Source organism: Prionailurus viverrinus, chromosome F1, assembly GCF_022837055.1.
Source record: "Prionailurus viverrinus isolate Anna chromosome F1, UM_Priviv_1.0, whole genome shotgun sequence".
Classification (NCBI taxonomy): domain Eukaryota; kingdom Metazoa; phylum Chordata; class Mammalia; order Carnivora; family Felidae; genus Prionailurus; species Prionailurus viverrinus.
The window spans coordinates 19,043,295-19,062,226 of NC_062577.1; the positions used below are offsets into that span (position 1 = coordinate 19,043,295).

An 18,932-nucleotide genomic window follows, 5' to 3' on the forward strand; every position below is an offset into this window, starting at 1 on the left:
AATAAATAAATAAATAAATAAATAAATAAATAAATAATAAAGTGAATGATTTATATCTTCAGTTACACAGGATATGAATAAGATAATCAGTAATTTGTAGCTTCCTCCTCCTCCTCCACTTCCCTCTCCTTTTCTCCTTCTTCCTCTTTCCTTCCTTCTCCTCCTCTTCCTTCTTTTGCACCATCATAATTACCATCATCATCATCATCATTATTGCTATTATTAAATAAACACTCCGCACTAGAAAATCTACTGTCCTTATGAGACATTTAGAAATGGCATCATTTGTGGGACAAACCCAGGCTTCAACATATAAATGATAATCTATTGTTTTAGTTATAATACTAAGCACATTTCTATTTGCATAGTCTTTTACAACTTAAAGTCCTTTGTATGCATTTGCAATTTGATAATTATAACAATTCTATGAGAGCAAGTAAAATGATGCCAGTATAGATTTGAAGAAACCAAAGTTGAAAATCCCTGAAGACCTTGCTCAAAATCATAAGACGAAAAATGAAGAAGCCTCAAGACAATGAGAAGACATGACACGGACTGGGGGAAAATATTTGCAGAAGACATCTAAGAAAGGACTGTTATCCAAAATGTACAAAGAACTCTTAAAATTCAAAATAAGAAAACAAACATCCCAATTTGAAAAATGGGTAACAGACACCTCACCAAAGAAGACACAGAAATGGCAAGTAAGCACATGAGAAGATGCTCCACATCATATGTCATCAGGGAAATACAAATTAAGCAACAATGAGATAACACTACACATCTATTAGAAATGTGCAAATTGTAAACACTGGCATTACTGAATGCTGGTGAGGATATGAAGCAACAGGAACACTTATACATGCTCATGGGAATGCAAATCAGTACAGCCACTTGGGAGGTTTGTTTCTTTCTTTCTTTCTTTCTTTCTTTCTTTCTTTCTTTCTTTCTCTTTCTTTCTTTCTTTCTTTCTTTCTTTCTTTCTTTCTTTCTTTCAAGTAGCCTTCACATCCAACACAGAGCCCAATGTGGGGCTCAAACTCACAACCCTGAGATCATGACTGGAGGTGAGATCAAGACTTGAGCCGAGATCACTGATTTTTGCACTGTTGGTGGGAATGCAAACTAGTGCAGCCACTCTGGAAAACAGTATGGAGATTCCTCAAAAAATTAAAAGTAGAACTACCCTATGACCCAGCAATTGCACTACTAGGTATTTATCCAAAGCATAAAATAATGCTGACTTGAAAGGGCACATGCATCCCAATGTTTATAGCAGCACTATCAACAATAGCCAAATAACGGAAAGAACCCAAATGTCCATCGACTGATGAATGGATAAAGAGGATGTGATATGTATATACATATACATACACACACAATGGAATGTTACTCGGTGATCAAAAAAACCAAAATCTTGCCATTTGCAACAACCTGGGTGGAACTAGAATATATTATGCTCAGTGAAATACGCCAGTCAGAGAAAGACAAATATCATATGATTTCACTCATATGTGGACTTTAAGAAACAAAACAGATGGGGCACCTGGGTGGCTCAGTCGGTTAAGCATCCGACTTCGGCTCAGGTCATGATCTCACGGTCCATGAGTTCGAGCCCTATGTCGGGCTCTGTACTGACAGTTCAGAGCCTGGAGCCTGTTTCAGATTCTGTGTCTCCCTCTTTCTCTCTCCTCTCCTGCTCATGCTCTCTCTCTTCTCAAAAATAAATAAATGTTAAAAAAATTAAAAAAAAAGAAACAAAACAGATGAACATAGGGGAAGAGAAGGAAAAATAAGATAAAAACAGAGGGAGGCAAACCATAAGAGACTCTTTTTTTTGTCTTTTCAAAATTTTATTTAAATTCTAGTTAGTTAACATACAGTACAACATTGGTTTCAGAAATAGAATTCAGTGATTCATCATTTACATGCAACATCCACAATCCTAAATACCCATCATATCACCTGGCTAGCCCATCTCCCACCCAACTCCCTCCATCAACTCACAGTTTGTCCTCTATCATTAAGAGTTTCTCATGGTTTATTTCCCTCTCTCTTTCCAGCCGCTCTCATATGTTCATCTGTTTTGTTTCTTAAGTCCACATATGAGTGGAATTCTCTCATTGACTTATTTTGCTTAGCATAATACATTCTAGCTCCATCCACATCATTGCAAATGGCAAGATTTCATTCTTTTTGATCGCTGAGTGATATTCTATTGTGTGTGTGCATATATACACAATAGAATATTGTGTAGAATATATAAGAGACTCTTAAGTTCAGAGAACAAACTGAGGGTTGCTGGAGGGGAGGTGAATGGCAGGATGGGCTAAATTAGAGATGAGCATTAAGGAAGGAGGGTACTTGTTGAGATGAGCACTGGGTGTTATATGTAAGTCATGAATCACTGGGCTCTACTCCTGAAACCAATACTACATTGTGTGTTAACTAACTCGAATTTAATTTAAAAAAATACAAAAAAAAACCCCAAAAAACAAAAAAAGGACCTGAGCTGAGATCAAGAGTCAGATGCCCAATCAACTGACGCACCCAGGCACCCCTGGAAGTTTCTACAAAACTAAATTATACGCCCATCACATGATCTAGCAATCATGTTTCTTGGTTTTTACCCAAAGGAGTTGAAAACATATCTACACAAAATTTGAACATGAGCATTTGTAGCAGCTTTATTCATATTTGTCAAAAATTGGAAGAAAATAAGATGCCCTTCAGTAGGTGAATGGATAAATAAACTGGTACATCCAGACATTGGAATGTTACTCAGTGCTACAAACAAATCAAAACAAAACCAACACAAACAAAAAAGAGCTCTCAAGCCATGAAAAGACATGGAGGAAATTAAAATGCATATTACTAAGTGAAAGAAGTCAATATGAAAAGGCTATACTCTGTATGATTCCAACAATATGACATTCTGGAAAAAGCAAAACTATGAAGATAGTAAAAATACGAGTGGTTGCCAGAGGTTGGGGTGGGGTGGGGGTAGAGGGATGAATAAACAACACAGAGGGATGTTTAAGGCAGTGAAAGTACTCTGCATCAAACTATAATGGTAGATATATGTCATTATACGTTTGTGAAAACCTACAGAATGTATGATACCAAGAGTAAATCCTAAAGTTTGGACTTGGGGTGATAATGATGTGTCAATGTAGGTTCATGGATTATAACAAATGTACCACTCTGATATAGGATGTTGATAGTGGGGGAGGCTCTGTGTGTGTGTGGGTTCAGGAAGTATATGGGAACTCTCTGTTCTTTTCGCTCAATTTTGTTGTCAATCTAAAACTACTGTAAAAACATTTTATTTAAAAGGGAGAAAATGAATATTAAGAGCTAATACTAGAAATCCCCAAATAATCCTCAACAGCCTTCACCAAACTAGGCTGGTACTAAAACCAAAGCAGCCATGTTCAAAGGGTCTTTGAACTTCTCAGCCCTAGGGTAACCAGAGGTGATCAAATGCACTGACCATCTATAGTAATTTACTTAATAATTAACAAGCCATTATTACGTCTACCTGACAGTCCTTATGTCAATATCAGTTCTAGAAATGTTAGACATATGCTGTCTATTCCCTTTGTACTGGCTAGCTCCCTTCATTAAAAGGAAATTCATAATAATAATAATAATAATAATAATAATAATAATAAAAAGACCTGAAGACCTGAACAACTAAAAAAATTAAAATTAAAACTATGAAGGAGAGGGAATTAGGACTGAGTTCTTTCCAGCGCAGGGTTCTTTTAGGGTTCCTGCCTAAGGACCTGGCTACTATATGTAATGAGGCAAATCACTGACTGCATAAAGCAGCCGGACAGTGGGCAAATTGGGACTGAAGTGCAAACCGAGCAGTGGTCAAACCTAGTGCCTGGTGGAAAGTTCTGTCTGCCCAGGGAAAGGTTATTTTTTTAAAAACGTTACAAGAAACTACATGCTAGCCAAGCTGTGGGCTTGTGTAGCTGCTGAATTTTGCAGAGAAGGTAGCTTTCTCCTAGGTTATACAAACTCATCTGATGAGTAAGTCACAGCTCAGGCGTGAAAATGTTGATTTGCAGCAAGGATTAAACGGGCTCTTCCAACATCTACACCACGGCTGGAGGAATTCTTGAACTTTAGAGCAAGAAAACACTTAATAGCTTCTAAAATCTAGGTGATCATATTCAAACTGTTGTAGGATGCTTACCCAGTTGTTATAAAATGTAAAAATCACTCCATTTACCACATAACATTGGCAACAAATATCCCTGATCCTCACCTTGTCCCTGCCCCGACTTCATCATTGATGTCCTGATCCACACCAAGCTCAAAGCTGCCTTGTCGAAGCGTGAAAGAACTCATTTGTACTCAGAAATAACATATACAATAAAAAGTTCTTGATAATTCTCCCCCACTTTATCACCGATCTCTTCCTAAAAGATAGATTGCTGACAGTGGGGTAAGGCTCGGGGAGTGTGAACAAGTTTTCACATGATACTTTATCAATAATAAAAATTTTCAAGATAAAATTTTAACTTAAAGCCATGTAAAAATGTTCCCATAAGAGGGCACCTGGGTGGCTCAGCTGGTTAAGTGTCCAACTCTTGATCTGGGCTCAGGTTGTGATCTCACGGTTTGTGGGATTATGCCCCGCGTTGGGCTCTGTGCTGACAGTGCCTGCTTGGGATTCTCTCTCTCTCTCTCTCTCTCTCTCTCTCTTTCTCTCTCTCTCTCTGCCTCTCTCCTGCTTGTGTGCACTCTCTCTCTCTCTCTCTCTCAAAATAAATAAATAAACTTAGAAAATGTGCCTATATCACAATTTTCATGCCAAGAAGCCTGGTGCTCTAATCAGACCTAGAATTCGTTACTTCTACCATCTTAGTTTATTCTCCATTTGTCCCATGGATAACATTTTGAGTTAAAAAGAAAAGAGTAAGGGATATTTCTGTTGTACATTTTATTACACATACAACATTGATTTTCTCTTTGAACTGAAAGCTACAATTCGATAGCACTCAGTGAGACAATCAGACACAACATTCATATTCTTTTCTAATGGACCTCTGCCAGAGAAAATTCCCTTACCTTTGGGTTCTTGTGATTCATCATCGCTATCCGAGCTGTCATTACTCACAATATGCTCTGCTGTAATATTTTCTGTGGAAAGAAAACAAAACAATTGGACTATCTTAGGTGTCAAGGCTCACAATTAAATTTATCATAAGGAAGTAATCTGAGGAAAACCACCAAGTGAGATCTACTAGGTTTATTAGTGGAAATTTAGATCAATTTAGTACCTAATTCAATAGTTTCAAATTTCCCACTGGAAAACAAATTTCCTGGGACAGGAAAAATTAGTCTAAAACTACTCCTTCATGATTTAAAGGAAAGGATCTTTATTTCTCTTAATTCTGACAGAAAGAATAACTTGGTCATAGGAGGCTCCTGTTATACCAAAACGATATAATTTTCTTTAATTAAATATGTTTAAGGCTGTTTCTGAGGGAAAATTCAGGGCAAAACCAAAATCTATAGGAAGACTACAGAACAGTTCCTTCAAAATGAATGAAAGCTACTAATATAAGGTATCCTTTGATTTTCAATAATACAGAAAATTGCTTATTGAAATGTGCCTTTTGGTGTCAAAAAATTTGTGCTTTCTCAGAACATATTAAGAGGGCGGTTATGAAAATTAAAACTTAGAAACCATATACCCTTAAAACAAAGACAGGAGTAAAATCTGGCATAATAACTAGTCATTGTTTTTTTAGAACACACAGACCATCCTTATTATCATTTGTAGAAGAATCAAACTTTCTTTGGACACTTACATGAAACCACTTTCTATATAACAGTGACTTTTTTTTCCTTCTATGAGTCAATAGACTTTTTTTTATTTAAAAAAAAACCCTGACTCTAAATTTTTAATTTTCCGTTCTAGAATCATTTAGGGGCTTTAAACTTGGAGAAATATAGGTATAACATATAGTTTCCCCATATTACTCTGTGTATGTTTATTATATCTGCATAAATGTCACATACCTGAATGAGAGTATATAACGGAAGGGTTTTAAATGCTTGAAGTAGTAGGTTAACTTTTTAGATTTATTTAATTTTACTGGTATGATTACACATATGAAATTCAATAAAAGAGTGTTCACAGACTAATATTATTCATTTAATTTCATGAGTATTTCAGAAGGTAGTTTTGTTGTACAGAAGAGGGTGAGGTGTTAGCAAATGACCCAATGTGGGTGTCATATACATTAGGTATGTTTTTGGTCCTATATATATTTTGGCAGAACAAAATTTTCTTTCTTTTTTTTTAAGCATTTTTTTTTTTTTGGTCAATTTGATATTCTCCTTTAAGAAAACGGTTCACCAAAATATCATTCAATTTTACAAAGTTATTTTCAAGAGATGAACAGTTTAATATTTGAATATATCTATTTTCCATCACTATCGCATGATATGTAGCTCCATCTGTTCAAAAGCATAGATGGCTCACATTCAAAATTTCTTGAGAAAATGTGAAAAATTTCATTTCGAGTTATCGGATTATAGTCCAATTTTCCGTAATGTCTTTCTTCAGAGGGGAAAAAGCAAAAACAGAAACAACCTCTGAACACCCCTTTAAGAGGTAAACTTTAATCAGCCACTGGATGAAAAGAATCAGCAGGAGTCTTCAGATTCCCCTCAGTCACCTCTCTGGTCTCATTTCTGGAAAGCCTTACCTAATCTGAGGTAACACGCATCCTGGATCACAAGCACATAATACCCCTCACAGCCTGACACAGAGGACAAGTAAATAGGCCACCAAACCACTGGCCTCAAAGGAAACATCCAACAGCAAAGAATATTCTGAAGACTGTTTAATATAAACATTCTCCTTTTCCTTGGCCTTCAGCCATTGTCTCACCCACCTTCGGATCTGTTATTTCAGTCCTATTCTCTTCCTGCCATCGGAGGAAAAAATAACAAGCTCTAGAGGTATCTGGATCATTCAACAGAGAAGGAGCTCAGAGAAGCAAGCATTATAACATGGGCTCCTTCTGTTTCTGTCCTCTTTTATTCTGAAATCTTCACATAATTTTGAGAAGAGTTAGTGATTTCTGCAAAATTAGGTGGCTATTTATCCATCTCCGCTGTGATGTTCATTTAAAAAATTTTTTTTTTCAACATTTTATTTTTTTTGGGACAGAGAGAGACAGAGCATGAACGGGGGAGGGGCAGAGAGAGAGGGAGACACAGAATCGGAAACAGGCTCCAGGCTCTGAGCCATCAGCCCAGAGCCCGACGCGGGGCTCGAACTCACGGACAGCGAGATCGTGACCTGGCTGAAGTCGGACGCTTAACCGACTGCGCCACCCAGGCGCCCCGTGTGATGTTCATTTTAAAAAGTCAAGTCAGAACATTTCAGCATGATACACTCGGCTTTATAGTTACTCTTAAGAGAATGTGGCTCTGTAAGTTAAGGTCGGAGCAGGCTCAAAACTTCCACCAACCCTGACTGCTTGTTAAGTGAGTGCTGCTCAGAGGACAGAAGGCAAAGTGCTTTCTTTATTGTTTTTATTTTTATTTTAAAATCTTTCATTCTAGTGCAATCATTAAGATCACTTCTCCATTACTTATCAAGAGCTACTCAAAAATACAAATGATACTATTTAATAAAAAAATTAAGGACCATGGAGAACTGCTGTGAACATAATACACATATCAAATAGCTAAACTCAATTTTGCAGGATGAATAACACTACTTATAAGCCAATTTGTAGTGCATTAATTAATGCTACAATTGTGTTCTTTTTTCTTTTTTGCATATAAAACTTAACTGAATCAACTGTCACTGCCTGGAAAAGCTAAGGGCAGCTGGTCAAAAAAAATCCTACGTTAAGCTTTTTACATCCAAGTATTCTTCAAATGAATTGATTGTTGAAAAAGTCATTTATGCTATTCTGTTAACTCTATCCTTACATAGATTGTGATATTTCATGGGCAGAGAAGAGACAGTAGGTAGTTAGTGTGCGGATAATCTACAGGACCCTCTTCCCCAGTCGCTGATGGGCTGACTCCCAATTCAGATTTAGCATTCACTGTTCCTTCCCACACCCAATCAAAGTAGCCATAAGGAAACAGGGTTGGCACTTGGGAGACACTGAAGGTATGTTTCATTTTGTTTGCTTTGAGTCAAATTTACTCATCAAACAAAACATAAAAGTTCCTGTCGTTCATCTTATAACGAATGAAAACCACTGGTCCTCAAATGAGTTGGTCTACTTTTTCAAGTTTTGTAAATATTATATTTTAACTTATTATGGGACAGGAAGTTAGATTTAAAGAAAACCATTAGTGTTCATTTACTGGGTGTGATTTGAAATAATTTTTTCCTCCTTCTTGATGTGACTCAGCTATAGGAAGCTAACAGAATTCTAGTGGGTTAGTACTTTAGAGTTAAGTAAACCCGCAAGTGTGAATTTAGGTGTCATATTGTGTTTAACTGCTGATGAGTCTAATGTTGTAAAAACTAACTGTATTTGATAAAAGGAAACAAATAGTATGTTTAGATATTTAATGACTAAGAGGAATAGAGATGCCCAGTTGAAAATTATTCTTAGGAATTGATAGTTTTTATGAAATTCACAACCTCAGTGTCAGGATAATATTTAGGAAGTAATATACATATGATTTCCAGGAAATATTTAGGTTGATTTAACCAAGCTATTGGTAACTTCAGAATAACTACAGTCTTTATGATGATTTAATTGTCTATACATGCATGTTAAAATTTGCCAGTTTAGCATAATATGGTCAACAGAAACATGTTTTTACAATACCTAGTTCTTCCTCCATTGTGGAACCTTTATTTTGTGAGCCAGAAACTCCCAAGACTCTGTTGAACAATATAGAAAACGCACTGCCCCAGACACCTAAAATAAAGCAAAAATGAAGAATAACTTAGAATTCACCAAGATATAAAACAGTCAGGCAGACAAAGAGTAGATTTTGATCACTTACCCATTAAGAAATGCAAGGGGTTTTCTTCATATTTCTTCACAACTGTTCCCATAAAAAATTTGCTTCCAAATAAGTCAGGAGCCATAAAAGTACCATATTTAGCCATGCCAATCTCATATGGACTAAATTCAACCCAATCTGAAAGCATTTTTAAAAGGCACAATCCATTAGTAGGAAAATACTATAGAAATGCACACTGTTAAAGATCACTTCCAACAATGCCTTGATTATTTTCATTTATTTAAAATATTTTTTAAAACTTAACCAAATGCCTTTATGTATATGCCATTGTAGAGAAGTCAGTGGAAAAAACTTACTGAAATGAGAACAAAAAAAAAATCCCTTCAAATTTGTACAAGCTGAATATCTTTTGCATTAAAAGCTCAGACATCTTTAATAAAATCCATGTTAATTCTAAAGAATGGAAAACAGAAAACTGCTAACTCAGATGTAAAATCCATGAAGGTGATAGAAGAAATTAAACTCTGATAACGCAAGTAGACTATGAAAGTAGAAGAAATTGTTTTCTAATATTTTCCTTTTCTTTATCTTTCCTTAATTTTGCCTATTAACAATTGTTCTAACTCACAAGATTATAACACAAAGTTTTTATGCTGAGTGTCTTAAGAAATACATGGTAATAGGGTCAATAAAGTATAATTTCTAGGAGTAGAGGCTATGGAGCCAGAGTCCCAGGTTCAAATCCCATTTTTCTTCTTACTAACTGTGCAAACTTGGGTAGATTACTTGTGTTCTTGGTGTCTTACTTCCCTAATCTATAGGATGTGAATAAAATCAGGAGACCGTAGAATTGTGAAAATCTAATGAGTTAAGAAACGTAGGGGCGCCTGGGTGGCTCAGTCTGTTAAGCATCCGACTTCGGCTCTGGTCATGATCTCATGGTTCGTGAGTTTGAGCCCCACATCAAGCTCAGTGCAGACAGCTCAGAGCCTGGAGTCTGCTTCGGATTCTGTGTCTCCCTCTCTCTCTGTCCTCCCCCGCTCACATTCCTTCTCTCTTTCAAAAATAAATAAACATTAAAAAAATGTTTTAAAAATGTAGAGAACTCAGAAGAAGGAATAGCACATCTTAATCACTCCATAAATGGTAGCCACTACTACATTTCATGTATTTCCATGGCTATCACTATGTTTAATTATGCATCCAAAAAGAATTCCCATTTCTGACACCCATTTCCTACACTTGCTTCTCTCTCAGTCTTCCTTTTCTTGGCAAATGGCACTACTTTTCATATATTCATACCACTATATATACTTTATCCTTGACAGTTCTTTCCCCTTTATATCTTACATACAAAAACTCAAGTTCTGTAGACTCTCTTATCAGATAAGGTTAAAAACTGGCTGCTTATCCATTTGTCCACCATGGATCACCATCCATTTGTACCCCACTGGTACAAGCTGTCATACCCTCCTCCCTGGATCTCCCCAGTAGTCTTCTAAAACATCCCTTCTCTGTTCCCCTGCTATCTTTTTGATACCTGTTGCCAGAACAAAATTTTAAAAATAGAAATCACAGCACACTAATGCCAGCTGAAAGCTTTCCAATGGCTTTCCATTACACTGAACACAAAAATGCGGTCAACAAGGCTTCTTAATGGTCTGGCTAGTGCCTCTTGACCTCATGTCCTAACCAATCTCCCATTATGTCGGTCTTGCTCTTTCCACTTGAGCCACACAAATCTTCTTAATGTTCCTCAAAGAGAAAGCTCACTGACACCGCAGTGCCTTAATGCTTGCTATTACCTTATGCAATTCCAAGGCTTGCTCCTTCTTATCCCTTAGTTCAAGGTCAATTTTCATTGGCCATCCTCTATGAAGTTCCACCATTATCCACCCTTGCCTAACCCATAACCCTCTGCCCTCCTTGATCCATTCCCCTTTCTGAAACTATTAAATATCTATTCAAACAAACCAAAATCCAGATAACTTAAAACTCCACAAAGTTTTTTGCTATTCATTTGGTGGTAAAATCTGACCTGAATTCATTCAGCAGAAAAAAAAAAAACAGTCCTGCATGATGTATGGCTTATTTTTTTTTGTCTCACTAAATATGCATATTGACACATTCTATTACAGAAATCACTCTGTTTGATTATAAGATCCCTGGGGGTTATTATGTACCATACACGGCAAGTTTTTTTTTTTTTAAACTTTAAAATCTAAAATGTTCTGAATTCCATAACATCTATCTCTAGTTTTAGAAAAGGGATTGCGGGTGTATATTTATTGTTTACTCAGTGGTAGATCATAACATTCTACTTCTGTGAAGTAAGTTATGAAATCACAATTGTGATGAGAACACATAATTCATTTCAAATCAAAGCCAAGTGGCACATATACCTTTCTTCATAAAGTGATGTGCTTTAAAATGATTTACATGGAGTTAGTGAGATATGACTAGCAATGAATCAGAGGCTGCTAGGAAAATTTCTGTATCACTAAAAGTAATTACCTATCTTTGAATCTCATCCCCTTATCTTGGGTACTGAAACACAATAACTTCTTGAGTAATCTCATCTTTATTAATGCTGTGGTTTGTGTACACGCAATTAAAGCATTCTCAAGGTAAGATTGTTCTTTATTCCTTAGTCAAGAACTCACCATGGTAGTGCGTGACTATTATTCTTTTGCTGTTAACTCGTATGTTTCAAACTTGAACTTCTCTCCCACACCTCCATCTACTCCTTTCCAACTTCCTGTTGTGGATTTACACTTATATACACTGTCGTCGCATCCCACTATGCTTGCCTGGAAAGAAATTAATCACCTTTCCTCCCAGTCTAGCCTACCTCTTTTGGTAAACAACACTATTACAGCCCTCAAAAAGAAATTTTTCAAAAATTGAAACCACTCTTTTACTCACTCACATCAAACCAACCCATTACCACCTTTCCCTAACCTTTGGGCTTTTCACCTCCATCTTCTGCTCTTCTTATCAATATCTCCCTAGTTCCAGGACTTTATTACAAACGCACAGTGATAGCACTGCTTCCGGTTTCTTTCCCTGTTAATCTACCCATATGAATCAACAAAATACTTTTTTCAAAAACACTAAATAATTTCATTGTCCTACCCCTAAACACTAAATGTTTCCCACTATCTTCATAACTGAAGAAAAATATTTCTGTCTGGAATTCAAATCTTTCTGTAACTTGGCACTAATAATTCTCCCAAATGTACCACCCTTCACTGGCTCGTACTAAGTCTAGTTTCTTTTTACTGCTCTTGAAAACATATTTTTGACCCCCTTTCTGAGCATTTTCTCATCCTGTTTCACACAAAGAGGACTATTCACCTCCACTTGATAGATCTTTCCATGTTCAAATGGAATCGGAACTCCATCACCTCATAAAGCTGTCCATATGACTGTAATAAATCTGTACGATATCTTACACTTAGATCAGTTCTACACACTTTGATAGACCATAATATTCGTGCTCACTTCAGCAGCACATATACTAAAAAAACAGATCATAATATTCTATGTGTACGGCTCTTTAATTTTTCATGTTTTGTTTTTGTCTTGCTAATGGGATTGTAACTTTCTTGAGGAAAAATGCCATATTTTTACTCTGACGGCATCTCAAAGAATTTAACATGATGTTGGTAAGTTGTACTCAATAAATGCAATTTACTGACCAATGGAAATGAAAACGAAAGCAGTGTAGTTAAGTGAAGGAGTCAAAAATATTTAACAGTTTAAACAATGAATGTTTGTTTAAAATCTTCAAAAGAGGAAAATGTTTAAAACTATTCTAAAGGGAAGAAAAACATTCTCTAATATTGTTGAAATAAAGGCGATCAAACTTCTGTAAGCTAAGATAATTTGGCTCCTTGGCTTTTAAAAATATTATTCAGATAATATTTCAACTTTTTCCCTTGAATATTCACTTTTAATCTAAGCAAACTTTAAAAGAATAAAGTATAGACATGTCTCCTTTTTTTCCGTCAATAACCCAAGCTACTTGAACCTTCATAACATACACTTTTGAATGTCTTATCGGGTATAAGATCCACATAACTAATGCTTGATGGCTTTGTCCAACTCTGTTAGAAGAAACAGCTTTGAATCTCCTTATCATAGAAGCTTAACAATGAAGGTTAATGGTGTATCTCTCATCCTGGTACCAGTATCACAGTTAGGCAGATGGCCCAAATAAGACACATCCAGGTCAAAAGATGACCAACTGAACATAAAACGGCCTTTCCCAATTCTAAATGAATCCAAAATATTCACTTGCTGAAATATTACTTCTTCTTTAATTATCTCGATCAGATTTTCTACTGAGAATTGCTACTGCTTCAAAGTTAAGAATGAAAAAAGGTAACTGTCAAAATGTCATCACAATTTTAACAATAGTAATAACACTATTATATTTTAGGTCTCTTTTACGATATTCTGTCTTCTGCCTGTCTCATGTGATTGTCTTAACAGCTCTGTAATATAAACCTGATATTTATTAATGTCATTTTTTTTAATAACGAGGAAAATAAGAATCAGATTAAATGACCCACCTAATGTATTTCAGCTCAGAAATAAGACAAGGCTTCCAAATTAGTCTAGTGCTTATTTGACCATAGCATAATGCTGTGGGGTAAAATGGCTTATTTGGCTATGCACAGATTTGACTAGCTTACTAGGAGGATTTATCAACCCATCTCCAAATATTCCAGGACCTCAAAAAAACAACAGCTATAGGAAAGCAAAAACAAAACACAACCAATTTCATCATGGCACTTACTTTTCTTACGTGAATAAATTTCACCTCTCCCTCTGAGCTACATTACATTCAAGATCTTGCTCCCAATTGCTGCTGACATGCCATGGTTATCCCAGACTCCTACTGCGTGCCTTACCTCCCATTCGAAAATTAAATTTGCCTCTCATATACAAATCCTATTTATCATTAAGATCCAAGACCTCTGATTACAGCTTTCACAGAGTACTACATTTTTAAGATTTACTTAAACTTAATTTGGGCCTGCCACTGCTTTTATGTACTTTGCATACTTTATATCATTTATTTAGTAAAAACACTATGAGAGTCTCATCCTCATTTAACAGATGTGGAAACTGAGACTAAAAAAGGCATGTAACTTGGTCAAGGGAACAATGCACAGTAACTTCTTTCTTGTAGCTTAACTTGTTTAATAATGATTGCAGATTTCCCAAACAGATTATAAGGTCTTATAGAACAGGGGCAATATACTGTGGGGGCGGGGGAGGGGAGTTCATGCTTAGCACCTGTCATATTACGTCTACACAGTCAGTAACCAGAGAAGCCATTATTTTAATAAAAAGAACAAGGGCTTTTTGCGAACAAACCTCAGCTCTGCTGCTTAGTTTCTACGCGGCAATGTGCAAATCATTTAATTTTTCTGAGGTTTTGTTTTTGCTTCTAAGAAGCAGAGCTAAAAATACCTCACTTCCCGAGTTATAGTAAAAATTGAATAAGATAATAAATATAGTAAGTGATTTCTGAATCATAAGCATGACGAATGTTTTATTCAATTAACTGATAAAGATTAGAATGAGTGAATTCCAGGTGCACTGCTTTTTATAAACAATTCAAAATTCTTGCCTGGGAATAGTCAGTTGAAAAGAGTGAGACCTTGTAAAATTTGCAAAAGGATTCTGGCTACAAATCTGTTAATTACCTTCCATTCACAATGACTTTTTTAAGCTCATGGAGTGACTGATTTCACTGAGGTACTTTTCCTAAAATTACAATGAACCCTACCATCTACAGTCAGAAATGCTACCACATTGCAGATTAGGACCAGCAAAGGCCCCCGCAAGTATGATGTCACATACTTTTAGAGCACCCAACAAGAAGCAAGGCCACAGAGAAAACAAATATTTACATGTGAGATTTAACAATATGAGGTATTTTGTTCGCCAGCTGCCAGAAGCAAAGACTAGTACTTTTTCAATGCTGAATTATAAAGATGAAAATGGCGCTTTGAATGATAAACATACATCATGTTACCCAATTTAATGAAAATATAAGCAGTAAGCAAAAGCATATGCATTGCCTAAAAGCATGCTATTTTGTTAAAAGTCCTTGAGGAATGAGTAACTAAAATCGAGGTGATTATATTCATGACTTTTTAATAATTTCTTTTTTATTTTACTAATTTAAATGAAGGTATATTAGTAACTGGAATGTATATTAGTTTCATGGAATAGTCTGTCCAACCAGAAAATCATCTAGTTTAACATTTTCTTGTACCTTCCAATGTTTTTATGTTACCGAAAATACATTAAAATAGACAACTAAAATTGCTTAGGATCTTCCTCTAATGAAAATCATTAGAAACCGCAGTTCAAAGGTTCCTGGAAATGCTTTGAAAGAGGAAATCACATACCTGCAAACATTAGCTCCGAAACATCAGGTTTGACATGGAGACAGGTGAAAAGGGGTAAAGGGCATTGTGCAGAATTGACTTTTTCCTTCAAACTACTCAAGGTAGTGTTCATTCTCTGTCCACAGAAGAAACAAAGAAATGGTTTTCAATATAGAAACATATACAGAGAGAAAACTATTTAAAATAGTACTTCCAATCAAGACACATAAAACTTTTCTAATAAAAATCAGTCTTCCTTCTTCTAGAAATCTCTGGGTCCTAATAAACGACAACAAGTAAGCTCTATGGAGGTAATTATTATCTTCATTCTAAGAAAAACCGTACCTCTTTTATTTATTTATTTATTTATTTTTATTATTTTTTTTATATATGCAATTTATTGTCAAATTGGTTTCCATACAACACCCAGTGCTCATCCCAAAAGGTGCCTTCCTCAATACCCATCACCCACCCTCTCCTCCCTCCCACCCCCCATCAACCCTCAGTTTGTTCTCAGTTTTTAACAGTCTCTTATGCTTTCGCTCTCTCCCACTCTAACCTCTTTTTTTTTTCCTTCCCCTCCCCCATGGGTTCCTGTTAAGTTTCTCAGGATCCACATAAGAGTGAAACCATATGGTATCTGTCTTTCTCTGTATGGCTTATTTCACTTAGCATCACACTCTCCAGTTCCATCCACGTTGCTACAAAAGGCCATATTTCACTTTTTCTCATTTCCACGTAGTACTCCATTGTGTATATAAACCACAATTTCTTTATCCATTCATCAGTTGATGGACATTTAGGCTCTTTCCATAATTTGGCTATTGTTGAGAGTGCTGCTATGAACATTGGGGTACAAGTGCCACTATGCATCAGTACTCCTGTATCCCTTGGATAAATTCCTAGCAGTGCTATTGCTGGGTCATAGGGAATGAGTGGGTCAACCAAGCAATTAGAGAAGAAATTAAAAAATATATGGAAACAAACGAAAATGAAAATACAACAATCCAAACGCTTTGGGATGCAGCGAAGGCAGTCCTGAGAAGAAAATACATTGCAATCCAGGCCTATCTCAAGAAACAAGAAAAATCCCAAATACAAAATCTAACAGCACACCTAAAGGAAATAGAAGCAGAACATCAAAGACAGCCTAAACCCAGCAGAAGAAGAGAAATAATAAAGATCAGAGCAGAAATAAACAATATAGAATCTAAAAAAACTGTAGAGCAGATCAACGAAACCAAGAGTTGGTTTTTTGAAAAAATAAACAAAATTGACAAACCTCTAGCCAGGCTTCTCAAAAAGAAAAGGGAGATGACCCAAATAGATAAAATCATGAATGAAAATGGAATTATTACAACCAACCCCTCAGAGATACAAACAATTATCAGGGAATACTATGAAAAATTATATGCCAACAAACTGGAAAACCTGGAAGAAATGGACAAATTCCTGAACACCCACACGCTTCCAAAACTCAATCAGGAGGAAATAGAAAGCTTGAACAGACCCATAACCAGCGAAGAAATTGAATCGGTTATCAAAAATCTCCCAACAAATAAGAGTCCAGGACCAGATGGCTTCCCAGGGGAGTTCTACCAGACGTTTAAAGCACAGATAATACCGTAACTCTTTTAAAGATTATGGCTACATTTGAACTGAAGAAGAACTTGGCAGCTACGAAGCCCAGAAAGCAGTTGGACCCCAGATTCCCTGGCACAGACTCTGTCTCCCACACTTTATCTTCAGATGAAATGTCACACTGTAGTCATGTGTCAAATAGGCTTGCTCCATGTGACTTATTCCCTTTTCTGGCTTTCTTTAGGGAACCTCCGTTTTTCCTCTACCACTAAAATACTACTTGTATTCATCCCTTTATTTAAAAAGACTGCCATTGGGGTGTGGAGGAGTGGACAGTAAGAGGTCAAAATGTGTATTGAAGAATACAAAAGTACTTCTCTATACATCAAAACTGATACACAGAAAGAATTAGTAAGCACTAGTTGGAAATGTAGAAGTGTTATGTCTGGCAGGACAATGCGTACTCAGGACACATTGTTGATAGAATCAGTTGAGTCAAGTGACTTTTATAAAATGTTATATGGAAATGATGAATCACTGGGTTCTACTCCTGAAACCAGTACTACACTGTATGTTAACTAACTTGAATTTAAATAAATTAAAAGAAAGACCAAATGCATCATTTTGTTTTATTAAAACATTATGATATACATGGCCGATTTGTATTAAAAGGATTGCAGTTTGAGCCATAGCTTACATTGTGAATTAGTGTTTCTCCAATTAACATCCCAAAGATGTCAGTAAAGGTGACAGGTTGCCCAGAGCTTTTCTTCTTCCATAGAGACTCAATGTATCTCTTAACTTTCTGTGGTGTGAGAAGTAAAAGGGGGTTGTGGCTAACATTTTTCATTAGCTCTTCATTAATCTCCTCTGGCCCTTTCTCTGGAAAATCGGGGTGAGAATATAAGGTTGACATGTACCTGTAAAGAAGACAAAAGATGATTAGTAATGAGAAAGGACGTCACATAGTAGTCTCCAAAGAAGGCAGGTGCTCTCTGTCATAAGAAAAATAAAGAATGTTAGGGGCGTCTGGGTGGCGTAGTCGGTTAAGCGTCCGACTTCAGCCAGGTCACGATCTCGCGGTCCGTGAGTTCGAGCCCCGCGTCGGGCTCTGGGCTGATGGCTCAGAGCCTGGAGCCTGTTTCCGATTCTGTGTCTCCCTTTCTCTCTGCCCCTCCCGCGTTCATGCTCTGTCTCTCTCTGTCCCAAAAATAAATAAAAAACGTTGAAAAAAATTAAAAAAAAAAAGAAAAATAAAGAATGTTAGAAATGGTTGGTTAACTTAATTGTCTGATTAAAGATATTAATCCATTTAAGGAAAGAATGTATCAATCAGAATGGAGCTGGTCCACAACAAAGGTAAAGTAAAAGAGAGGTCTCAAAGGAAATAGTGGACTTCCCAAGCCCAGTCCAGAGGAGAGGATGCCCTAGTGGGCTTACTGGCTGTCCACCGTCTAGCCTCTGGGAATGGGTAATTCCTATTAGATTATCAGAGACTGATGAACACAACACATTTAAGTCATGTAAATAAACTTACTTGTCTGGATATAATACCAGTCAAGTAATCTGATAATTTGACTTTCCATAATGATTAACTATAGGTAGGAAATGTGCTGTCTAAACTATTGTGAATGCCTAATTCTCCTAACAAATGTATTTTTGTTTTTATTTTGCCCATTGCCAACTGGGTACAATCCCGAGTCTTGCCAATTGTAGGTCTCAGAATTTCTGGGCATCCAAATCTGATTGTGAAATCCTGGAGAGAAAGAAGTCTTCAAGGTAAATGCTTTCTTATGGACATTCTTGGCCACCAGCCATTTGGCCACTTCTAGTAATACTGGAAATCAGTAGATACTACCTTGGTATTTGATATTTAGACAATAAACATTCAGTTACCACCCTCCTTCCTGTGCACCAATATCTCTAGTATTGTAGCTCTCCGTACTGAACATTAAGTATGACTTT

The 18,932-nt window shown here is 36.3% G+C and overlaps 1 protein-coding gene across 4 annotated transcripts in view; it reads right to left on the reverse strand.

Annotated features, from left to right (window-relative positions):
* Positions 1 to 18,932, reverse strand: part of PLA2G4A (phospholipase A2 group IVA) — a 164,654-nt gene that overhangs the window by 32,971 nt on the left and 112,751 nt on the right. For all 4 annotated transcript variants that reach the window (XM_047841341.1, XM_047841343.1, XM_047841342.1 and 1 more), the window contains exons 9-13: positions 17,665 to 17,887; positions 15,408 to 15,522; positions 9,016 to 9,153; positions 8,835 to 8,927; positions 5,086 to 5,157 (exon numbers count right to left, since the gene is read on the reverse strand). In XM_047841341.1, coding sequence (XP_047697297.1) covers positions 5,086 to 5,157; positions 8,835 to 8,927; positions 9,016 to 9,153; positions 15,408 to 15,522; positions 17,665 to 17,887 — 641 coding nt within the window. The remainder of the gene's footprint in view (positions 1 to 5,085; positions 5,158 to 8,834; positions 8,928 to 9,015; positions 9,154 to 15,407; positions 15,523 to 17,664; positions 17,888 to 18,932) is intronic.